This window comes from Mustelus asterias, chromosome 19 (genome assembly GCF_964213995.1).
Source record: "Mustelus asterias chromosome 19, sMusAst1.hap1.1, whole genome shotgun sequence".
Classification (NCBI taxonomy): Eukaryota; Metazoa; Chordata; class Chondrichthyes; order Carcharhiniformes; family Triakidae; genus Mustelus; species Mustelus asterias.
The window spans coordinates 12,754,596-12,780,453 of NC_135819.1; the positions used below are offsets into that span (position 1 = coordinate 12,754,596).

At 48.3% G+C, this 25,858-nt stretch overlaps 1 protein-coding gene across 1 annotated transcript in view; it reads left to right on the forward strand.

The window, feature by feature from the left end:
- Positions 1-25,858, forward strand: part of notch3 (notch receptor 3) — a 241,975-nt gene that overhangs the window by 94,887 nt on the left and 121,230 nt on the right. Inside the window, exon 3 of the mRNA XM_078235047.1 lies at positions 23,091-23,233. Coding sequence (XP_078091173.1) covers positions 23,197-23,233 — 37 coding nt within the window. The 5' untranslated portion in view covers positions 23,091-23,196. The remainder of the gene's footprint in view (positions 1-23,090; positions 23,234-25,858) is intronic.

Genomic DNA, 25,858 nt, shown 5'->3' on the forward strand with positions numbered 1-25,858 from the left:
GGAATTTTACCAGCACGCCCGCTCCGATTCCAGGGGCGGCCGAGGCTCGGAGAAAGGCATTCTCCGTTGGCCTTGGGCGGGATCGTACGGACCTCAGGCGGACGTGCCGGTAAAATTCCATTCAAAGTATTTGTTTAGTGCCTCTGCCATCTCCAAGTTTCCCGTTATTACCCCACCATTTCCATCAATTTTCACTATTCCCTTCCTCTTTATATACTGGTAGAAGCTTTTGGTGTTGGTGTTTGTGGTGTGACCAATGGTTAGAGCGTAGGGGGCAAGTCATGTAACAAAACCTCCAGGAAGACATTTAATCACAGTTGGCAGCCCGGGGAAGGTAGGCGTCGATGACTGGCTGGGGGGTATTGTAATAGTGAAGTCTAGAGGTAGCCAAGGCATGGATGAAGTTTTCAGCAGCAGCTGAGCTGAGGCCATTGGTCTCCAGCCCACACAAAAATGCTAATGGGTCTTCATCTCCTGCTCTGGGGCTCCAGGATTATCTCTGGGCAGTTAAGCTCTCAGCCAGCATCGCAGCCTTAGTTAATCAGCCCCTAAATCTACCTAATATTTTGTAAGAGATGGGAACATACTCCCTTTTCTTTGCCCTCTTACCTCAGATGTTGAGCTCATTTGTCCCTGCTGTCTCAAGGTTGCACTCAAGATTAGTTGGATTCAGTTCCATACTGGACTGCACATTAACTAACCGAGTTACTCAGAGTGCGACAAATGTCAATAAGAGGCAACTCATAGGGAAATAGAGACCTGTTTCATATTGGCAAGACCCAGCCTTGACAGATGCAGAAAAGGTTTTTTAAAAAATGATTGTATCTGATGCTCCTTCTAGTTTTTAAACTGTGACACATTCCATGCAGTTACAGCAGTGGATCCCACACTCATTGACCACCCTTCCTCAAGTAAAAAGAGTCATAGAGGTTTACAGCATGGGAACAGGCCCTTCGGCCCAACTTGTCCAAGCCGCCCCTTTTTTTAAACCACTAAGCTAGTCCTAATTGCCCACATTGGGTCTATATCCCTCTATACCCATCTTACCCTGTCTAAATGCCTTTTAAAAGACAAAATTGTACCCGCCTCTACTATTACCTCTGGCAGCTCGTTCCAGACACTCACCACCTTCTGTGTGAAGAAATTGCTCCTCTGGACCCTTTTGTATCTCTCCCCTCTCACCTTAAATCTAAACACTCTAGTTTTAGACTCCCCTACCTTTGGGAAAAGATGTTGACTATCTAACTGATCTATGCCCCTCGTTATTTTATCGACCTCTATATGATCACCCCTAAGCTTCCCATGCTCAAAGCAAAGTAAAGTTTATAGAAATCATAGAAACTCTACAGTACAGAATGAGGCCATTCGGCCCATCGAGTCTGCATCGACCACAATCCCACCCAGGCCCTACCCCCATATCCCTACATATTTTACCCACTAATCCCTCTAACCTATGCATCTCAGGACTCTAAGGGGCAATTTTAGCATGGCCAATCAACCTAACCCGCACACCTTTGGACTGTGGGAGGAAACCGGAGCACCCGGAGGAAACCCATGCAGACACGAGGAGAATGTGCAAACTCCACACAGACAGCGACCCAAGCCGGGAATCGAACCCAGGTCCCTGGAGCTGTGAAGCAGCAGTGCTAACCACTCTGCTACCGTGCTGCCCAAGTATTGGTCACAAGTAGGTTTACATGAACAATGAAGTTACTGTGAAAATCCCCTAGTCGCCACACTCCGGCGCCTGTTCGGGGGACACTGAGGGAGAATTTAGCACGGCCAATGCACGCTAACCAACACGTCTTTCGGACTGTGGGAGGAAACCGGAGCACCCGGAGGAAACCCACGCAGACATGGGGAGAACGTGCAGAATCTGCACAGACAGTGACCCAAGCCGGGAATCGAACCCGGGTCCCTGGCGCTGTGAGGCAGCAGTGCTAACCACTGTGCCGGCACAATATTTTCCCCCCCCAAAAAAGCTGCAGCCTGACAATGCGACCATGTTGTAACCCGGGGGAGGGGGGGGGGGGGTGGTCCCCTTTCTTCAATGTGGCAATTGCAGGGCGCTTAGTTACCACAGCAAAACTCTGAAGCAAGCACCAGGATCCATTTTTCAGGCCAATTTTTTTTTTTGTTTCCTTCTCCTTCTTCTCTCGGAGGTGTTTGGTTTGGTGATTTCTTGCACCAGTGGCACTGGTTGATGGCAAACTGTTTTACAACAGCAAGTTACAAAATGTTCCCAACTTGCTTTATTGACTATTCATTGAAACATGGGGTTTGTTTTCCTGGTTTAAAAAAAACCGAGAAATGTCAGTAGAATATGTGTCTCCAATCTAACCGCCCAGATAGTCACGAGTTGACGTAATTGCTTTCATCCACAACTCCTGTTTATGGCCTATCAAATTCACCACAAACAGAATTACAGTTATTACACTAGCATGTGACCCTTCTGGAACAATTACAGAAAATGTACATGTTTGCCTGAGTGGGAGGCACTTAATGAATATAATTATGTGTATATTATTGACGAGTCTCTTTCAATAAATATTCATGTTTAAATGAGAATGCAGGCGTTTGATGAATTGCTTAAGTGGCCAATGTTGCAATGCCTGAGTAAAGAGGTGGGACGTGGTTAGTCCCCACGAACAGCAAATTAGAACCATAGGATCATACAGTGCAGAAGGAGGCCACTCGGGCCCATCGAGTCTGCACCGACCACAATCCCACCCAGGCCCTATCCCCATAACCCCATGTATTTACCCTAGCTAGTACCCCTGACACTCAGGGGCAATTTAGCACGGCCAATTCACCTAACCCGCATATCTTTGGAGTGTGGGAGGAAACCGGAGCGCCCGGAGGAAACCCACGCAGACACGGGGAAGAATGTGCAAACTCCACACAGACAGTGACCCGAGTCGGGAATCGAAATTGAAAGAGCAATTCATTGCAATTCACCAAAGATCCTTAGACAGCACCGTCCAAACCCACGACCACTTCCATCTAGAAGGACAAGGGGCAGCAGATAAATGGGAACACCACCACCTGCAAGTTCCCCTCCAAGCCACTCCCCATCCTGACCTGGAAATATATCGGCCGTTCCTTCGCAGTCGCTGGGTCAAAATCCTGGAATTCCCTCCCTAACGGCATTGTGGGTCAACCCACAGAACATGGACTGCAGCGATTCAAGATGGCAGCTCACCACCACCTTCTCAAGGGGCAACTAGGGATGGGCAACAAATGTTGGCCCAGCCAGCGACGCCCAGGTCCCACGAATGAATAATAAATAAGTACCAGTCAGATTAGCGCCTTCTGAGTTTACGATAAAACTATGTGGAGCATTAGCCTCTTGTAACATTTTTAAAAAATACTATTGGTGGTCATATAATCCTTTGAAGTTGCACCCATATAAAATTACCTCGCTTACCAGCCAGTCAGCCATATTGTGTGCCTTGCTCTTGTAAGACACATGACCGTGAAATATTAAAACTTAAAAACCCAACTTTTGGTTCAATCGCTTTTGCTAGTATTTTAAATTCAAAAGAAGGATTAATGTTATTTAAATGTAGGTCGTTAACATTGTTTAAGAGATATTTTGACTGTGATCTTAAATTGGTCATTAAATCAGTCACTGATTGCTGTACAGTTTCTACTGCACCAGCATGTTCCAGTATTTTCCTTTGTGGTCCCATAATTTTCCGACCACAATTCATCTTACGTGAATGCCTTTTGATTTGATTTGATTTGATTTATTATTGTCACAGGTATTGGGATACAGTGAAAAGTATTGTTTCTTGCGCGCTTTACGGACAAAACATACCGTTCATAGAGAAGGAAAGGAGAGAGTGCAGAATGTAGTGTTGCAGTCATAGCTAGGGTGTAGAGAAAGATCAACTTAAGGCAAGGTAAGTCCATTCAAACAGGCTCAAAACGTCAATATCATTCTGTAACTTCGCTCCCCAACACTTAGGGTGATACCACCCAGAAAGGTGTAAGCAGATGAGTAAGCAACTCAGGTGAGCTACGTCGCATTATCTGTCGGATAATATAATGGCTTATTGATGTTGTAAAAAAATCCTCACAATGGGTTATTCATGTCAAGACAGATCAACTGCATGAGCAACACTTGCAATCCTGGGGCAATGCGCTTAGTTAGGTGATCTGCTCCGCCACCCCTGAAGTACACACTGAGATGGGTCGGGCCGCAATCTCTTTCTTGGTGAGCAAGTTTCACTGCAGAGGAACAACCCTTACCTGGGATCCAGGCAGAGATTTCTCCCATTTTTCTCCCAGGGAATACCAAACCAGTTGATCATGTTTTAAGGAAGTGCTGACTTGATTGTCCCTGCACTCTCTGCGATGCGTAGATGAGTTGCTATTGTTTACAAGGCAATAATCCTTTAAAGAGCTGGATGGCTGCCATTTTGAATGCCAACACAAACAGTGGATTGCACGCAGCATCCTGAGAGGCACAGAATGAATTTCTCACTGATATGGTCTTATTCATTAACCCACTGCCATCTCCTCATTATCCCCCCCAAAAAATTGCAGCCCAAAAAGTCATCCATGTTGTAACCTGGGGGGGGGGGAGGGGGGGTCCCCTTTACTCAATGCAACAAGCGCAGGGCACTTAGTTGCCATAGCAACACTCTGAAGCAAGCACCAGAATCCATTTTTTTTGGGCCAATTTTGTTTTTCCGTTCTTCTTCTTCTCTCAAAGGTGTTTGGTTTGGTGATTTCTGGTGCCAGACATCCTCCACTGCGTCGCATTGGTTGTTGGCAGGCTGCTTTACAGCAACAACTTACAAAATGCCCCAAAGCACATCACAAGAGCACCATCACTTCACATTTGGCATCAAGCCACATCAGACAGTAGGACAGCTGAGCAAAATGTTTGGTCACTGGGGTAGGTTTTAAGAAATATCTCAAAGAGGGAGCGAAAGAAAGAAAGAGGAAGAAGGGGCGGCACGGTGGCACAGTGGTTAGCACTGCTGCCTCACAGCACCAGGGATCTGGGTTCGTTTCCCAGCTTGGGTCACTTGTCTTTGTAGAGTTTGCACATTCTCCCCGTGTCTGCGTGGGTTTCCTCCAGGTGCTCCGGTTTCCTCCCACACTCCAAAAGATGTGCTGGTTAGGGTGCATTGGCCGTGCTAAATTCTCCCTCAGTGTACCCGAACAGGTGCTGGAGTGTGGTGACTAGGGGATTTTCACAGTAACTTCATTGCAGTGTTAATGTAAGCCTACTTGTGACTAATAAAAGTCTTTACTTTAGAATCCCTACAGTACAGAAGGATGGGCCATTTGGCCCATCGACCACAATCCCACCCAGGCCCTATTCCTGTAACTGCACATATTTACCCTGAGAATCCCTGATACTTGGGTCAATTTAGCATGGCCAATCAACCTAACCCGCATACCTTTGGACTTTGGATCTTTGCACATCTTTACTGAGAGATAGAAACAGGGCAAGGTTTAGGGAGGAAATTCCAGGACTTAGGGCCTTGGCAGCTGATGGAGCAACAGCCACTGGCGGAAGATATTACAATATCGGGATGCACAAGGGCCCAGAATTGTACGAGTGCAGAGATGTTGGAGGCTGGAGGAGGTAGCAGAGACAGGAAAGGGCGAAACCATGGAAGACATTGCAAAATAAGATAGGAATTTAAAAAACAAAGCATTTCCAAGCTGGAAACCAATTTATGTCACTGCTAATGGGTGAATGAGGCTGAGTGTGAGGTAGTATATGGGCAGCAGAGGTTTGGATGAGCTTAGGTTTTCAGAGGATGATCACTGAGCGGCCTTTTGACCACAGAATGATTCCGAGTGAGATCCTGCTTGGTTTTTGCCCTTTACCTCCTTGAGGCCAAGAGGCGGAGAGGAGTTGCCATTCCCCAGTTGCTGAGATTTGCTAACTCAGTCTGACTTTCCCTCTCCTCTTCAGCCTGGCAGTGAAGCACCTTTGCATGGCTGGTTCATGCAGACATAGGAGAGATTAGCCAACTCAGCACAGGGGTGGAACCAAAACGTGCAACATTGGGTGGTGACTTTACTCACTCTCTGGAGCAGGGTGAACTAAACGCCAAGGCTCTTCGCCAGAATAATACTCATGAAGCGATGATTAGGCCTCTATTCTTCAGCAGCCATGTGACTTTGAACTTGGTGCATTGGATAACACATGACGTGTTTTGGGGTTGCCAGTCAGTGTTTTGTGTACAGCTTGGCTACAATGCTTGTTTTTAAATATTGTGGCAGCATTTAGAGACACATAAACTGTTGATCACATGCATTCAGAGTCAGTGAGTAGCTCATGAGCACCCCTGACTTCAGTCGCAGACACCCTGCCACAAAAAGTCGTCTCCCCCCACCCCCCCCATCTGCCATGCTATGTCTCTCTGTGATGACAATATGGATTTCCACTCCATCTGACGAAGGAGCAGCGCTCCGAAAGCTTATGGTATTTGCTACCAAATAAACCTGTTGGACTTTAACCTGGTGTTGTGAGACTTCTTACCATGACAATATGACTGCAGAGGAAAATAATATTTAGGCATGATCCATTCTTGAAACCAAAGCCTCCATGTGCTTAATCTCTGACACGGCGGCACAGTGGTTAGCATTGCTGCCTCACAGCACCAGGGACCTGGGTTCGACTCCTGGCTTGGGTCACTGTCTGGACGGAGTCTGGACATTCTCTCCTATGTCTGCGTGGGTTTCCTCCGCGTGCTTTGGTTTCCTCCCACAGTCCAAAGACGTGCTGGTTAGGTACATTGGCCGTGCTAAATTCTCCCTCAGTATACCCGAACAGGCGCCGGAGTGAGGCGACGAGGGATTTTCACAGTAACTTCATTGCAGTGTTAATGTAAGCCTACTTGTGACACTAATAAATAAACTAAACTCTGTCACAATGAAAGGTTGAGTTGCCAACTCTGGTTGCGTGGATTCTGTGAGGTGTTATCACATGACTACTTACCTCAAACCACTGTGTCCCCCTACTCTTTTGGCCATTGGTCTATTATCCAAGCACACAGCCTTCCCGCGACCAATTGTTAATGTTTATTAGTGTCACAAGTAGGGGACGAAAGAAAGAACGTCACAAAGTAAAGTAAATTTTATTTATTAATGTCACAAGTAGGCTTACATTAACACTGCAATGAATTTACTCTGAAAATCCCCTAGTCACCACACTCCGGTGCCTGTTCGGGTACACTGAGGGAGAATTTAGCATGGCCAATGCACCCTAACCAGCACATCTTTCTGACTGTGAGAGGAAACTGGAACACCCACAGGAAACCCACGCAGACACGGGGAGAACGTGCAAACTCCACACAGACAGTGACCCAAGCCGGGAATTGAACCTGGGTCCCTGGCGCTGTGAGGCAGCAGTGCTAACCACTGTGCCATTGTGCTGGAATTTGGAAAGGGAATTGACTTCTCTACCCAATTGGATTAATCACGACTCGTAGTGAAGTAGACTTTATCGCCGGTATCCACGTTAGGGAGGTCAAAAACCAGAGCTTGCCTTCTTTCCCGAGAGCTTTAATCATTGCCTTTATAGGACGGGGTATAGAGTATAAAAGCTGGAGTCTGATGATGCAGCTGTATAGAACGCTGGTTAGGCCACATTTGGAGTACTGCGTCCAGTTCTGGTCGCCGCACTACCAGAAGGACGTGGAGGCATTGGAGAGAGTGCAGAGAAGGTTTACCAGGATGTTGCCTGGTATGGAGGGTCTTGGCTATGAGGAGAGATTGGGTAGACTGGGGTTGTTCTCCCTGGAAAGACGGAGAATGAGGGGAGATCTAATAGAGGTGTACAAGATTATGAAGGGTATAGATAGGGTGAACAGTGGGAAGCTTTTTCCTAGGTCGGAGGTGACGATCACGAGGGGTCACGGGCTCAAGCTGAGAGGGGCGAAGTATAACTCAGACATCAGAGGGATGTTTTTTACACAGAGGGTGGTGGGGGCCTGGAATGCGCTGCCAAGTAGGGTGGTGGAGGCAGGCACGCTGACATCGTTTAAGACTTACCTGGATAGTCACATGAGCAGCCTGGGAATGGAGGGATACAAACGATTGGTCTAGTTGGACCAAGGAGCGGCACAGGCTTGGAGGGCCGAAGGGCCTGTTTCCTGTGCTGTACTATTCTTTGTTCTTGTTCTTTTCCTAAGTGTGCTATCTGCCCGTCAGCTAGCACATGGCTCCTTCCAGTTGCCATGGATTCCTGAGCAGTATGATTACAGAAGAGCACAATCGTTGGCAGAAAGCCAAACTTGAGGCCTTGAAATACCAAGAATTTGAGTTTGAAAATGCTTGAGGAGGAAATGGGCAGCGAGAAGGTGGCAGCAAAGGATGCTAAGAAGACGTGAAGGTGACAGGCGGAAGGAGAGTTGATCCATTTTTGTGTATCACCAGCATCTCTTTCAAGGCCAGGGGCGAGATGGACCCACTTGTCCCATTATAATGTGCACCCAACCTTCAGCTCCCATGCGATACAGATTGCCATGTACCTGGTGTCTCTGGACAGCAGGGAGTGAGCCAAACTGCATGGGTGTTGCCTTTGGCCATTCCTTTTGGCCAAATAAAAGTCTGTCATTAGTCTCCTGAGACCCCAGAAATATGCCTGGCTTCTAAAATCTTTTTGAATAAGGTTTCTCTTGGATCTGTACAGTGCTTCTGGCAAAGATCTGTGGTAACTCTGCAGAACTTTGGAGTCCAAATGGATTGAATAGTGTTTGGATGCTGTTGTAAGGAGTGAAAGAAAGATGGCACGCCGAACAAGACAGAGAGGGGCGGCACGGTGGCACAGTGGTTAGCATTGCTGCCTCACAGCGCCAGGGACCCGGGTTCGATTCCCGGCTTTCGACACTGTGTGAAGTCTGCGCATTCTCCCCGTGTCTGCGTGGGTTTCCTCCGGGTGCCCCGGTTTCCTCCCACAGTCCAAAGATGTGCGGGTTAGGTTGATTGGCCATGATAAATTAACCCTAGTGTCAGGTGGTTAGTAGGGTAAATAAGTACAGTTATGGGGATTGTGGTTGGTGCAGACTCGATGGGCCGAATGGCCTCCTTCTGCACTGCAGGGATTCTATGATACTTATTCTGTGATCTAGCGTTGTTAATGAGTGTTGGTCGAGAAAGAGATTGAAAAAGAAATCCCCATTTTCATACCAAGCTAGCAATCGAAAAGTCACACACCACGGGGGGCAATTTTCAGCCAATGTTCGCTGTGAGAGAGAACGGTGACATGGGAGAGAATTGGGAACCGAAAGGGTGGAAACATCACTGAAATACATGTTAATGTTTTAGCATATGTTTAAAGGATGTCCCCCCCCCTCACATCACATCGGCAAGGTTCACTACAGGTTTGTGATGACAGAGAGCAGCTGAGGGGATCCCACCGGGGGCATCAAGGTAAGTATAGCCCCGATGGGAAGAGGGACATGCTTGGGCACTGCCCCCCGGCACAATTTGGCACCACCAGGTTGGCACAGAGGTCAGTAAGAGTTTTAACAACACCAGGTTAAAGTCCAACAGGTTTATTTGGTAGCAAATGCCATTAGCTTTCGGAGCCCTGCTCCTTCGTCAGATGGAATGCATACGCGAGCAGATATCCACTCCATCTGACGAAGGAGCAGGGCTCCGAAAGCTAATGGCATTTTCTACCAAATAAACCTGTTGGACTTTAACCTGGTGTTGTTAAAACTCTTACTGTGTTTACCCCAGTCCAACACCGGCATCTCCACATCATGACAGAGGTCAGTGCCAGGGGTGCATCCTCTGGGGAACCTCATGGAAGGGGTTTCCCCCTTATCTGTGTTGGGGACAGCTGATGCTGTGAAGTGGGGAGAGTGACCCCCCTGGGGAGAGTGACCACCCCCCCCCCCCCCCGAGACGAGGGTGAGAGGGAAGAGACGGAGATGGGATTGCCCCGATGCATGCAAGGGGAGAACAGGGGTGGGGTGGAGGGAAGGAGGTGGTTTCCTGATGCATGTGAGGGTGTGTGTGAAGAGGGGTGTGGCGGGGGGCAGTTTCTGCTGTTGGGGAGAGGGGATTGCTGGGCTATGGGGGGCATTCAGTTTGTGTGCTGAGCGGGGTGCCCTTTAAGGCTAATGTTCCAATCTCTGTGGAGCTGGCCTTGCCACCTCTATCAAGCACCTGGCCCACCAGAGTGATGGCACAACCTCAACCCACTCATTTCCTTTGCCCTGAGAGGCTCAAGTTCTGAAGTGAAAATGGCTGGGCAGCTGGTGAGCTACACGCCGGTTTTCCGTCTTACCCTGATGCTTTGAAAAATATGGGAAAACTTCAGCCCATTTTTTATTGTGAATGCTGTCAATGCTTACCTCTGAAATCATAAGTTCATAGGATATAGGAGCAGAATTAGGCCATTCGGCCCATCGAGTCCGCTTCGCCATTCGATCATGGCTGATATGCTCCTCATCCCCATTTTCCTGCCTTCTCCCCATAACCCTTCAACCCATTACCAATTAAAAATCTGTCTAACTCTGTTTTAAATTTGCTGCCCCTTATCCTAAGACTATGGCCTCTCGTCTTAGAATGTCCCACAAGAGGAAGCATCCGCTCCACGTTTACTTTATCCATACCTTTTATCATCTTGTATATCTCAATTTGATCTCCCCTTATTCTTCTAAATTCCAGAGGGTATCGGCCTAAACTGTTCAATCTCTCTTCATACGACAAACCCCATATCTCTGGAATCAATCTAGTGAACCTCCTCTGAACTGCCTCCAATGCCACTGCATCTTTCCTCAATAAGGGGACCAAACTGTGCACAATACTCCAGATGCAGCCTCACCAATGCCTTGTATAGTTGCAACAATAGTTCCTTACCTTTATATTCTATTCCTTTAGCTCTAAATGCCAACATTCCATTCGCTTTCTTTATTATCTATTATTTATTATGGTTCTGGGTTTCTTTTTCATCACGGGATGTGGGCATCATTGGCTAGATCAGCATTTATTGCCCATCCTTAATTGCCCTTGACGTGGTGATGAGTTACCTCCTTGAACTGCAGCCTGTATCTAATGTAAGTACATCCACAGTGCTCACCCAACACAGAAACCAGCGATATATTTCCAAATCAGATGGTGAGTGGCTTGGAGGGGAACTTGCAGGTGGTGGTGTTCCCATGTGTCTGCTGCCCTTGTCCTTCTCGATGGAAGTGGTCGTGGATTAGAAGGTGCTTTCGAAGGAGCCTTGGTGAGTGGCCACAGTTCACCTACCTTCGAGATGGCACACACTGCTGCCACTGTGCATTGGTGGCGGAGGGAGTGAATGTTGATGGTGGTGAATAGGGTACCAATCAAGCAGGCTGCATTGTTCGAGATCATGTTGAGTTTTGTGAATACTGTTGGCGTTACATTCATCCAGACCAGTGCAGGTTCAAGTCCCACTACAAGGCTTTAGCACAGCTGTAAAGTATCGGGTGCTATATAAATGTAAATTTTCTACTCTTAGTTGTAATTGTTCTCCTGATTGGTAACTTTCCGGAACCAGTGATGTCATTGCTCAACTATACACCTATTATTTACTACTAGGTTGTTCCGAAAGATTTTCTTCCCACGTTAACCATATCACTCACCTTTAAGAAGTCTCACAACACCAGGTTAAAGTCTAACAGGCTTATTTGGAATCATTCCTTCCTCAGGCTGGAACCGGTAACCAAGACAATGGGCAAAATTTTACCGGCACGTCCGCCCCGAGGTTCGTACGATCCCGCCCGAGGCCAACGGAGAATGCTGTCCTCCGAGCCTCGCCATTCCCCGGAATCGGGGCGGGGCATGCCGGCAAAATTCCGGCCAATGGGTGCAAATAAGAATCTTACCAATGCAGAGTGAGTTGGCGTGCCCAGCCCCACCTCGTACTGGGTTGGAGTGGTGAGGTTACTTTGGCTTGTCAGATACTGTGGTTCTGGTCTTGATTTCCTTGTCCATCACCCCCCGACCCCCCCCACGGTGCTGACTCCTCTGGGGGTACAGCCCTTTGGGCACTGAAAGGCCCCGGCATTTTCCCGAGGGCATTCTATTCTTGAAAACCAGTTGGTAACAGATGATACATTTTGCATTTATTTACAGAGTGAAACATTGCAAGCATATATCTCCTAACTCCACACTAATATTGTGATGTGAAGTGTCATCTGTGGCTCAGTTGGAAGCACTCTCGCCTCTGAGTCACAAGGTCTGGCTTGAAGCTCCAGGACTTGAGACAAAAGTCTACACTGACACTCCAGTGCAGTGGCTAAACCAAGCCCACTTTGCCTCCCCCAAACCCCCTCCCCCACAACCAACCCCAAACATCCAAAAAGTTGACTTAAAAATGATTTAATCAGGGGCTGGAGTCTCTGGGTGCCACTGGCTGTTGCGGAAGAGAGAAATGTGGTGTTTTATGGGAAGGGAGAGTAAGATGTTGTTCAGTGTCGGGGACGGCACGGTGGCGCAGTGGTTGGCACTGCTGCCTCACAGCGCCAGGGACCCGGGTTCGATTCCCGGCTTGGGTCACTGTCTGTGTGAAGTTTGCACGTTCTCCCCATGTCTGCGTGGGTTTCCTCCGGGTGCTCCGGTTTCCTCCCACAGTCCAATGATGTGCGGGTTAGGGTTGATTGGCCATGCTAAATTGATCCTAGTGTCAGGGGGAATAGAAGGGTAATTATGTGGGGTTACGGGGATAGGGCCTGGGTGGGATTGTTGTCAGTGCAGGCTTGATGGGCCGAATGGCCTCCTTCTGCACTGTCGGGATTCTATGATTCAATTACTTTCTGTGGTAGTGAATTCTACAGATTCACTACTCTGTATCAATTAAGCTCATTATAAACAACCGGGCTTTAAATATTATATTCGGAACTAACAGTGCAGAAATGTGCAGCTATTTTAAAAAATATATATATGTGTTTCAAGTGGCTACGCTGTGAAATTGAAGCTTTCCTCCAAGCTTTAGTTTAAATCAACAGTACGGAGAGGGACACTGGTGACTAATTATGTATCGGTGTGACTGGCGGGCTGTTTGAGTCTTGCTTATTCGCCTGTGGTGAAACCATGGCAACCAGGATCTCTGGCAGTAATAACTTTGCTGGAAGTAGTTCCAAGACAGTGAGACGCAGAGTAGGAAAATGCGACATAGCAGTTGGGGGGAGTCGGCAGTGCTACTTCACCTGGGTGACATTTTTATTATCTGGGAGGCAGCCCCTGACCCTGTCCCCATTTTATTGCGGGCAAGTGCCTTAACATGAGCCCAGAAGATGGTGGTACTATTGAAAACAGATTACAGGGTGCTAAACAGCGACAGCTCAGAAATGTCTCGGATGCTAAACCCGCACGAGTAAACCAAAATTTAACAAACCTCCGCACGCACTTGTTTTGTGCACAATTCGGGCTTCTTCATAATTAAGGGTCTCCCCCTTCCCTCGACTGACTCACTGCTTTTCAACCACATGAGTGTATTTCTTTGTTCAGTGAAGCAGGCCACACAGACTGAGGCCAGGTCTCAGCCATTAAGCCTGGGCGCTGACAGACTAAACACTGCCTTTCTTGATAGTTTGGTTCAGTCAGGCCACCGGTCCATGTGGGAGCAAGCCGCAGAGGGTAAAAGCAATGCTTGGAGCCTTCGCTGAACTAGCTTGGAAGAGGTGGGGGTTTGGGCAAATTGAAGTCCCGAGGGGAATTGTCCTAACTTCAATTTATGGGAACAATTTTTTTTGTTGTTTTTATAGCTCCTTTGACATTGTCACCACCACCTCCCCCACAAGGCATTTAGCAAATAAAACTTGAGACTCAGCAATTAAAGGAGATGTGAGGCTAGGTGATCAGAAGAAAAAAGTTTATTAGTGTCACAAGTGGACTTACGTTAACAGTGCAATGAAGTTACTGTGAAAATCCCCTAGTCGCCACATCCCGGCGCCTCTTTGGGTACACGGAGGGAGAATTTAGCACGGCCAATGTACCCTAACCAGCAAACCAGCCTCCCATCCATTGACTCCGTCTACACTTCCTGCTGCCTCGGCAAAGCAACCAGCATAATCAAGGACCCCACGCACCCCGGACATTCTCTCTTCCATCTTCTTCCGTCCAGAAAAAGATACAAAAGTCTGAGGTCACGTACCAACCGACTCAAGAACTGCTTCTTCCCTGCTGCCATCAGACTTTTGAATGGATCTATCTCGCGTTAAGTTGATCTTTCTCTACACCCTCGCTATGACTGTGACACTACATTCTGCACTCTCTCGTTTCCTTTTCAATGTACGGTATGCTTTGTCTGTATAGCGCGCAAGAAACAATACCTTTCACTGTATGCTAATGCATGTGACAATAATAAATCAAATCAAATCAAAATCTTTCGGACTGTGGAAGGAAACCGGAGCACCCGGAGGAAACCCACGCAGACATGGGGAAAATGTGCAGACTCCACACAGACAGTGACCCAAGCCGGGAATTGAACCTGTTTCCCTGGCACTGTGAGGCAATCATTGTGCTGTTGTGCTGCCCATATCTTGGTCAAGATCTTGGTCAAAGAGATGGGGTTTGAGGAGAGGGAGGAAAAGAGAGATTGTGGCGAGGAATTTCAGAGTTTAAGGTCTCGACGGCTGAAGACACAGACTCGTCGAGAGATTAAATTCAGAGGCCAGAATTACGAGAGTACAGAAATCTTGGAGGGTCACAGGAGGACACAGAACGAGGGAGGTATTTGAAAATAATGGTCCAAAGATGTGCAGGTTAGGTGGATTGGCCATGCTAAATTTCCCCTTAGTGTCAGGGGGACTAGCTAGAGTAAATAGATGGGGTTTCGGGGATAGGGCCTGGGTGGGATTGTGATCGGTACAGGCTCGATGGGCCGAATGGCCTCTTTCTGCACTGCAGGGATTCTATGGTATACGCCTAATTTTTGTTCCCCCAATTCTTTTATAAAGAGAAGTCTCATTGACTCTGTTGGCCTGTATCCCGGCCGCTTACACAGTGATGTGCTGCTTGGGGATGGTTCTGCCACCTTCTATCTATTTATTTATTAGTCACCAGTAAGGCTTACATTGACACTGCAATGAATTTACTGTGAAATTTCCCTAGTCGCCACATTCCGACGCCTGTTCGCACCTAACCAGCACGTCTTTCAGACTGTGGGAGGAAACCGGAGCACCCGGAGGAAACCCACACAGACACAGGGGAGAACATGCAGACCTCACACAGACAGTGACCCAAGCCAGGAATCGAACCCGGGTCCCTGGCGCTGTGAGGCAGCAGTGCTAACCACTGTGCCACCGTGCCACCCCAACAACTCTGTCCCAACCAGAGAGTGGTTAGTGATGCAGAGGCCTGGTAACAAAAGTAGAATTAGTGCGGAATCAGATTTTGTGTAACAGGCCCGCACCAGGAGTGGTAGCGAATCATTTGATATTGCACCCGATTTTCTTGGCCAATGGATTTTCCACACTGAACAACTGGGGAGAGAAACATCTCTGAGAGGGGAAGGAAAGAGAGTGGCACTTTCAGGAAAAAGTCAAGGCTGTACGGTGAGAAGCCGGCTCTGTTTTGTGGGGAAGGGAAACAAAGTTCAGCCCTCAAAGGGCCATAGCGGCTGCTGTGAGATGGAATGAGACTGCCTCGGAGGGGGTTGTGTAATCCCTCATTATCCGGGTAGATTATGATTTGTGGATCAGCCAATTTCCGCAGCAGTAGAGACAGAAGCTTGTGGAATGCAGCCTCTGGACTTTAAGGGTGGAAGAACGAGGCCCAAGGCCTGAATCGACCTCATTGTGCAGCAGGTGACCCCGCGACCCCTTTCATTCCCCACAATGCTGTGTTTTAGTCTTAATTCTTGTGTCCACCAGGAGAAAACAAAAGGAGGCAAAATGGTCACCACAAAACAGCAATAGGGAGACTCCCTCTGTGGCATCGTTCATCATTTTCAATCATTTTTCACTTTTTTTTTGGACTGATGTATAGGCCTTTTTTTTTGGGACTAATTCTTCTCCCCGCCTCCCTCCCCCTCAAAAATGTAAGCTCTTTCTGGTGGGCCAGCTGCTGAATTGTGACTGGGAGAAGGCTGGTTCCCTCACATACAAAGACTTGCTAAATGTCTCCATGGCCACGCTGACCTGTTCCGTCCCGGCGGCTTGCAAACCGACCAATGACCAGGTCAATTCTTAACCCTTTCCTGACTTTTGTTGGGGTGCCGTTCTGCTCCCGCGCTCCACCGAGACGTCAGCTAAATGTCCGATATCGATGTTTCAGTTCAAAACAAGTGGATTCTGACAGACTATTTGGCCATGTAAGACATCACAAAATGCCTGTTCCCATTTCTACTCACCTCCAGCATCAACCTAACAACATGGCAAAAATCAAGGCGGACACTCAAGTGTAGTACTGAGGCAGTGCAGCACGGTTGAAGGATGAAAGATTAAACTAAGGCTCCATTTTGAGTGGACGTAAAGAATTCTACAATGTTACTTAAAAGAAGAGAGTGGGAGTTGTCCCAGGCTTTCTGGACCTATATCAATCCCTCCACTAAAGCATCATGATATGGGTGGCACAGTGGTTAGCACTGCTGCCTCACAGTGCCAGGGTCCCAGGATCAATTCCGGCCTCGGGTGACTGTCTGTGTGGAGTCTTGGACGCTCTCCCCATGTCTACATGTGTTTCCTCCGGGTGCTCCGGTTTCCTCCCACACTCCAAAGATGTGCGGATTAGGTTGAGAAGGCTGAGGGGGGATCTTATAGAGACCTATAAGATAATGAAGGGGCTGGATAGGGTAGAGGTGGAGAGATTCTTTCCACTTAGAAAGGAAACTGGAACTAGAGGGCACAGCTTCAAAATAAAGGGGGGTCAGTTTAGGACAGAGTTGAGGAGGAACTTCTTCTCTCAGAGGGTGGTGAATCTCTGGAATTCTCTGCCCACTGAAGTGGTGGAGGCTACCTCGTTGAATATGTTTAAATCACGGATAGATGGATTCCTAATCGGTAAGGGAATTAGGGGTTATAGGGATCAGGCGGGTAAGTGGAACTGATCCACTTCAGATCAGCCATGATCTTATTGAATGGCGGGGCAGGCTAGATGGCCTACTCCTGCTCCTATTACTTATGTTCTTATGCTCTTATGTTAAATTGACCTGAGTGTCAGGGGAATTAGCAGAGTAAATGCATGGGGTTATGGGGATAGGGACTGGGTGGGATTGTGGTCGTTACAGACTTGATGGGCCGAATGGCCTCCTTTTGTCCTGTAGGGATTCTGTTCTATGAATTCTATTCTATGGAACAGATTCTAGCCATGATCTGATTAAGCGCAGATCCACTGTCCATTTCTTCCCTGTCCAGATTCTTGCACTTGCCTCTTCAGTTGCTTGCAGTGACCTCCCATCTTCAATTCAAATGAACAATATGTCTAGGGCTTCCAAAACTGTGGGTCACAGTTCACCATGGGCTGACCCACCCCCAATGGAGCGAGACTTTGGGATCGCCAACTTCAAGGTTGCAGTGAATGTCAAGGAGCTCAGACTGGTTGATTGATTTGTTTTAATTTGATTTATTATTGCCACATGCATTGGGATACAGTGAAAAGTATTGTTTCTTGCGTGCTATACAGACAAAGCATACCGTTCATGGAGAAGGAAAGGAGAGAATGCAGAATGTAGTGTTACAGTCATAGCTATGGGATAGCAAGAGATCAACTTAATGCAAGGTAGGTACATTCAAAAGTCTGACGGCAGCAGGGAAGAAGCTGTTCTTGAGTTGGTTGGTACGTGACCTCAGACTTTTGTATCTTTTTCCCAAAGGAAGAAGGTGCGTGGGGATCCTTAATTATGCTGGCTGCTTTGCCGAGGCAGCGGGAAGTGTAGACAGAGTCAATGGATGGGAGGCTGGTTTGCGTGATGGCAGCCCACCGATTTCTGACAGCAGGAAAGTCCTTTTAAATCCATGGCCGGAATTTTCCCACCCCGCCCACCACCGGAATCGGAGTGGGCGAGGGGCGGACCATGGAAAGATCCGTTGACCTCGGGTGGGATTTTACGGTTTTGGGACGAGCGAGGGGGTAAAACCCCTTCCCTTGTTACCTTCCATTAGTGAACATGACCTGATGGACACCTCTCTGAGACCTGATTACTGCTTTTGCTGTTAAAAAAACACCTGGTAAATGTTCGTCTTTTGTTTGAAGAAAAACCGTTTCATCAACTCCCCTCAATTCTCAACTCCCGTTCCCCCATCCGGCGCAACTGCTCCCTCACCCCATAAATCGTCACTTTGGGGTCAAACTAGGCCTGAGGCCTTGTTTGACACTGGGAAAATGTTTCGGAAGCACCAGACCGGGAAAAAGAATACGTTTTCACGTGTACGTAAAGGAAACACGAGTCTTCTTCCTGAAGGGTCCTCTGCCTATAAGCAGCTGTTATCTCCATGGGTTTCCTCTGGGTGCTCCGGTTTCCTCCCACACTCCAAAGATGTGCAGGTTAGGTGGATTGGCCATGCTAAATGTTACGGAGATGGGGAGGGCCTGGACGGGATGCTGAGTTGGTGCGTGCAGACTCAATGGGCCAAATGGCCTCCTCCTGCACTGTCGGGATTCTATGGTTATCCTTGAAGCTCCGGCCTTTCTGCCATTTACCATCGAAAATTCACTGGTTCCAACATTGGCCATGCCCTGTAATCCCAACATAGGACCCCCCCCCCCTACCTGGGTCTGGAGTGACTCGCAGCAAAACAGGGACAACCATCCTCTGAGGTCTCAAACGACCCTGCTACCTCAAAAACGAGATAGAGTCATAGAGTCCTACAATGCAGAGAGAGGCCATTCGGCCCATCGAGTCTGCACCGACCACAATCCCAATCAGGCCCTATGCCCATAACCCCATGCATTTACCCTAACTTGCCCCCCGACACTAAGGGCCAATTGAGCACGGCCAATCCACCTAACCCGCACATCTTTGGACTGTGGGAGAGGAAACCAGAGCACCCGGAGGAAACCCACGCAGACACGGGGAGAACGTGCAAACTCCACACAGACAGTGCCCCAAGCCGGAAATCGAATCCGGGTCCCTGGCGCTGTGAGGCAGCAGTGCTAACCACTGTGCCACCGTGCCGCCAAATCATTGGTAGTTGATCATATTGCTGTTTTTTGGAACCTTGGTGTGCCTGAATTGGCTGATCCACTTCCAGATTACTGGTCTCGTTGAATTTGCTTGGTCGTTAGTGAATTTGTGGTGTTTCCTGATCAAGTTGTACAATTGTTAGTATTCTACGAGGCTCAGTTGGTAACGCCTCTTGCTTCTGAGCCTCAAGGTTCCAGGTTCAAATCCCATTCTGGGCGTAAGCACACAAATCTGGGCTGTCTTTCTCATGCACTATTGAGGGAGTGCTGCACTGGCAGGGGTGCTCTCTTTTAGATAAGATGTTAAACTGAGGCCCTATCAACCTGCTTGGGTGGATGTAAATGATCCCATGACATGATTTTGAAGAAGAATGGGGGGAGGGGGGAGGTTATCCCTATTGTTCTGGCCAACATTTATCCCTCAATTGACATTTCAGGTGATCTGATCGTCATCATAGAATCTTACAGTGCAGAGGGAGGCCATTCAGCCCATTGAGCCTGCACCGACCACAATCCCACCCAGGTCCTTTCCCCATAACGCCATGCATTTACCCTAGCTGGTCCCCCTGACACCAAGGGGCAACTTAATCTGGTTAATCTACCTAACCAGAACATCTTTGGACTGTGGGAGGAAACCGGAGCGCCCGGAGGAAACCCACGCAGACACGGGCAGACTCTGCACAGACAGTGACCCAAGCCGGGAATCGAACCCGGGTCCCTGGCGCTGTGAGGCAGCAGTGCTAACCACTGTGCTACTCGATATTGCTGTCTGTCGCATTGCTGTCTGTGGGATCTTGCTGTGTAGAGCTTGGCTGCTGCGTTTCCTACGTTACGACAGTGACTGCACTTCAAAATGTACTTCCATTGGCTGTAAAATGCGTTGAGATGTCCAGTTTCGAGAAAAGTGCCGTATACGTGCAAGTCTTTTTTTCGCATTGCAGTGGTGTTCGATGTGGGAAGCTTTGGTTATCGGTAGAATTGACCACAACTGACCACAACCTCACGAGAATAGGAACTCCCTTAAAACTTGACGGTCAACAATGAGGCGATGTCAGGAAAGGAATGTCCCTCCCCCGACAGGAAAATGGGTAAGGGGCACCCCTCGCCTTAATGCCACTCTCCTGCCCCTTCACCCCCACATAAAGATGGCGTTGACAAGCGTGGCCTCTCTCTGCAGCTGCCCTCAAATGGCGCTCGCTGTAAATACAGTTGCGGGCCACATCTGGCCACCTGGAGTGTAAGAAATAGCCTTTACTTCCTGCAACTGAACCCCAACTCGCTTCCAAGTGCGATTTTATACGTCGCCCACATATCCCCAACCCGTCCCCGGAGTAATTTCAAGTTGGCAGCCTGTGAATCACAAACAAAGCTCTCTACAGCAACGATCCGACCTTTCTCCAGGCCGGTGGGAGGGAAATGATGGGATGAAACAGCGAAACAACTGCACTGTCTAAAACTGCCCTGAAATAAAACATTGGCGGAGCAGGAATTGAAGTGTGCAACTTCTAACTGCAATGGGTTAACAAGCTGCCTGTTCTTGATTTGTTTTTTTTTAATCTGGAGTGCGCAGGGGATTTAAGCTGCTTTTAAATTTTTCTTGCGCCTTTCGCACGCAATAACTTAGCGTCCGGTGCCTGCGCGGGAGCCTCCAAAGGTTGCTCCGCAGTCGCGCAGCTCAGGGAGAGACCGTTGGACCGGCGACTGGAGATTTGGTGGCGGAGATGGGGTGATGAAACGCAGCTGGTCGCGCGAATGTTTCAGAGTCCTGGCGGCCAGGGAGATGACAGTGTGGGAAAGTCTCCCGCACCAAGCCGCAGTGAGACCCTTTCCTGGACCTGGGCCGCTTGACGAGAACAAGCTGTTGGATTTGAGCGTTTAACAGGGGGCCCAGTTACAACCCTGAGAAAACCCAACCTTCTCCGCGTGCTGCAGATTTATTACCCAGCGATGCTATCAGTTAATGTCCCATTATTGGTCTATGTAATTGTCCTAATTTTTCTCTTCTCATTCCTTCCCCTGGAGGAAAATCTCAGTTGAGAAGTTAACCCCCGCCTCCCACACTGAATTCTTTCTCTAATTTCCTGCCCAGTTGTTTTTGAAAGTGCTGACAATTTTCACAGCAGTAAAGCACGTAACTCGGCTAACACAGATGTGTGCTCCACATCAAGCTTCTCCCATCCCTCCTCAGCTCACCTTAACAACATTCCATCTATTACTGCTTCCCCTGTGTTTCTCCAGCTTCCCCTTAAAGACAAAAATGCTATCTACCTCAAGTACCCTGTGGTCGCCAGTTTTCACATTCTCATCAAGTTAAAGGCAAAATACTGTGGGTGCTGGAATCTGAAACAAAAACAGAAAATGCGGGAAAATTTCAGCAGATCTTTTTGATTTGATTTGATTTATTATTGTCACATGTATTAGTATACAGTGAAAAGCATTGTTTCTTGCGCGCTATACAAATAAAGCATACCATTCATAGAGAAGGAAAGGAGAGAGTGCAGAATGTGATGTTACAGTCATAGCCAGGGTGTAGAGAAAGATCAACTTAATGCGAGGTAGGTCCATTCAAAAGTCTGATGGCAGCAGGGAAGAAGCTGTTCTTGAGTCGGTTGGTACGTGACCTCAGAACTTTTGTATCTTTTTCCTGGCGGAAGAAGGTGGAAGAGAGAATGTCCGGGGTGCGTGGGGGGGTCCGTAATTATGCTGGCTGCTTTTCTGAGGCAGTGGGAAGTGTAGACCGAGTCAATGGATGGGAGGCTGGTTTGCGTGATGGACTGACTAGAGAGAGAATAGAGCCAATGTTTCAAGTTTGGATGAAGGTGAAGGGTCATTTTCATAATATTGTAACTGTACTTAGTGCCTTTTTGTTCTGTCTAACTGGAACATTACAAATAACAGACCTCCCAGAGTTGTATATTTTGGCTGGCTGGTTTATAAAAGTGCTTAAGGGTTTGCCGTCTCTTGAGTACGGACTGTCTTTGAGTAATCGTTGATTAATTGCTTCAATCTCTAAGACTGACAGCATCTGTGGAGAGAGAATAGAGCCAGCGTTTCAAGTCTGGATGAAGGGTCATCCAGACATGAAGACTTTGGCTCTATTCTCTCCCCACAGATGCTGTCAGACCTGCTGAGGTTTTCCAGCATTTTCTGTTCTTGTTTTGCATTCTCACCACTCTCTGCACAAACATGTTTCTCCTGAGCTCCCTGCTGGATTCGTTCATGGCCATCTTGTGTTTAAGGCGCCTGGTTTTTCCTCTGCCTCAGAAGTGGGAGTCATGATGTGAGGATGCCGGCTTTGGACTGGGGTAAGCACAGTAAGAAGTCTCACAACACCAGGTTAAAGTCCAACAGGTTTATTTGGTAGCAAATACCATAAGCTTTTGGAGCGCTGCTCCTTCGTCAGATGGAGTGGAAACTGTTTGAGAGCACATTTCCACTCCATCTGATGAAGGAGCAGCGCTCCGAAAGCTTATGGTATTTGCTACCAAATAAACCTGCTGGACTTTAACCTGGTGTTATGAGACTTCTTACTGTACTCAGAAGTGGGAGCCACATCTTCACATCCACCCTGTCAAATCCTCCAACGTCTGAAAGGCCTTGATTAGTTGGTGGGGGCACTCCGAAGGTGGCAGCTACTCTCAATCGATGGGCTCGTTGGCCATTCTTCATGCACAACATGCCAGCAAGATGTTTGACAATGCAGGATGCCATGGTTATGCCCGATCTCTTCTCAACGTGGGGGAAGTGGAAGCCGTGACTGAGAGTGGGAGCTCCGCATCTCCAATTTGTACTATTGTAATTATACTTGCTGCCTTTTTATGCTGTCCAACTGGAACATAACAAATGCCTGAGACCTTCCAGAGTTGTATACTTTAGTTGGTTGGTTGGTTTATAGAAGGGCTTAAGACTTTGCCATCTCTTGAGTACTGACTGTCTGAGTAATTGTTGATTAATTGCCTCACTCTCTAAGGTGCATAAAGAGCTCACTCTCTCTTTCTTGCTGTACACAGGTGTCGGTCTGGTTACCTTGGGGACTTGTGCCAATTTCCTGACCCCTGCATAAGGTCACCCTGTTCAAATGGAGGCATATGCTCCAGTTCAGTCGTAGATGGCACAATGCAGTACACGTGCAGCTGTACGCGAGGCTTTCGAGGTAAGCTCCTTCCAAATGTGGAGAGAATCATAGAATCCGGTGCAGAAGGAAGCCATTTGGCCCATCGAGTCTGCACCGACCACAATCCCACCCTATCCCCATGACCCCATACATTTGCCCTGCTAATCCCTCTGACACTAAGGGGCAATTTAGCATGGGCAATCCACCTAACCCGCATATCTTTCGGACTGTGGGAGGAAACCGGAGCACCCAGAGGAAACCCACGCAAACATAGAAACATAGAAAACTACAGCACAAAACAGGCCCTTTGGCCCCACAAGTTGTGCCGAACATATTCCTACCTTTTAGGCCTACCTACAACCCTCTATCCTATTAAGTCCCATGTACTCATCCAGGAGTCTCTTAAAAGACCCGATTGAGTTTGCCTCCACCACCACTGACGGCAGCCGATTCCACTCACCCACCACCCTCTGTGTGAAAAACTTCCCCCTAACATTTCCCCTGTACCTACCCCCCAGCACCTTAAACCTGTGTCCTCTCGTAGCAGCCATTTCCACCCTGGGAAAAAGCCTCTGAGAGTCCACCCGATCTATACCTCTCAACATCTTATATAGCTCTATTAGGTCTCCTCTCATCCTACGTCTCTCCAAGGAGAAAAGACCGAGCTCCCTCAGCCTATCCTCATAAGGCATGTCACTCAATCCAGGCAACATCCTTGTAAATCTCCTCTGCACCCTTTCAATCTTTTCCACATCCTTCCTGTAATGAGGCGACCAGAACTGAGCACAGTACTCCAAGTGGGGTCTGACGAGGGTCTTATATAGCTGCATCATTATCCCCGGACTCCTAAACTCAATCCCTCGATTGATAAAGGCCAGCACACCATATGCCTTCTTAACCCCTCCTCCACCTGCGGGGCCGATTTTAGAGTCCTATGGACCCGGACCCCAAGGTCCTTCTGATCCTCTACCGTACTAAGAGTCTTTCCCTTAATATTGTACTCCTTCATCCCATTTGACCTGCCAAAATGGACCACTACACATTTATCTGGGTTGAAGTCCATCTGCCACTTCTCCGCCCAGTCTTGCATCCTATCTATATCCCTCTGTAACTTCTGACATCCCTCCAGACTATCCACAACCCCATGAACCTTCGTGTCGTCGGCAAACTTACCAACCCATCCCTCCACTTCCTCACCCAGGTCATTTATGAAAATGACAAACAGCAAGGGTCCCAGAACAGATCCCTGGGGCACACCACTGGTGACCGACCTCCAATTAGTAAAAGACCCATCTATACACACTCTCTGCCTCCTTTGGGCAAGCCAGTTCTGGATCCACAGGGCAGCAGCCCCTTGGATCCCATGCCCTCTCACTTTTTCTAGAAGCCTTGCATGGGGGACCTTATCGAACGCCTTGCTAAAATCCATATAAACCACATCTATTGCTTTCCCTTCGTCAATGTGTTTAGTCACATTTTCGAAGAACTCCACCAGGCTCGTAAGGCACGATCTGCCTTTGACAAAGCCATGCTGAGTATTCTTGAGCATACTAAACCTCTCTAAATGCTCATAACTCTTGTCCCTCAGGATCTTCTCCATCAGCTTACCAACCACTGAGGTTAGACTCACCGGTCGGTAATTTCCTGGGCTATCCCTATTCCCCTTCTTGAAAATAGGAACCACATCCGCAATCCTCCAATCCTCCGGCACCTCTCCCGTCTCCATCGACGACGCAAAGATCATCGCCAGAGGCTCTGCAATCTCTTCCCTCGCCTCCCACAGTAACCTGGGGGAGATCGTGCAGACTCCGCACAGACAGTGACCCAAGCCGGGAATCGGACCTGGGTCCCTGGCGCTGTAAGGCAGCAGTGCTAACCACTGTGCTACCGTGCCAGAAAACATGATGATGATCTCCCAGGGACAATGGTCCACCAATGATAGCAATGGGCTGGTTCACCGGACCTTATTGAATCTACTACCGACAAATCCCAGCATAGGAAGGAGAGGGAACCTGGGATGTGATGCGTTTATCAAGCTGCTGTCAGTTTAGACCAGCGCGGATGGTAGTCTCCGAGAAGACCACAATGCCAGTTGATGTAATCCAGGAAAAACAGAGTGGAGGAAACTGGAGAGTGGAAAGCTGATTCCAGTGCTCCTGCTCTTCCCCTGGTTAATGTCCTGTGAGAATCAGACCAGTTTCCGTGGTCTCTTCACTCCTTCTCTGCAACCTCCTCCAGACCTTTCAGAACTCAGACCTCTTGTACACGTCCCCAGTTTCTTTGATTGGGGTGGCCAGTGCCAAAACAGACACGTCCACCACACGGGTCCGGTTCATCAGCTACAGTACGACGTGATCACATAATGTCATCTCATTTGGAGACTGTCGGATAACGAGTGTGTGGGTGCAAAAGATAAAATCAAAACACATCGGACTCTTGTGTCTCCATCTCACTGAAGCTGCTACAGGCAGGGGCAGGATCCTGCCAATACTTCACTCAGGTCAATAGACCACAAAATACAAGATGTGAAGGCATTAGTGAGTGGGCAGACTGGCTAAAAACCAGACCACGTGGTACAAAACTAGACTGTGGCCACCTTCCTCCAACTCTTACCAGCTATGCATTCAGCCATCTAGGCCCTAAGCTCAGGATTTTCCTCCCTCG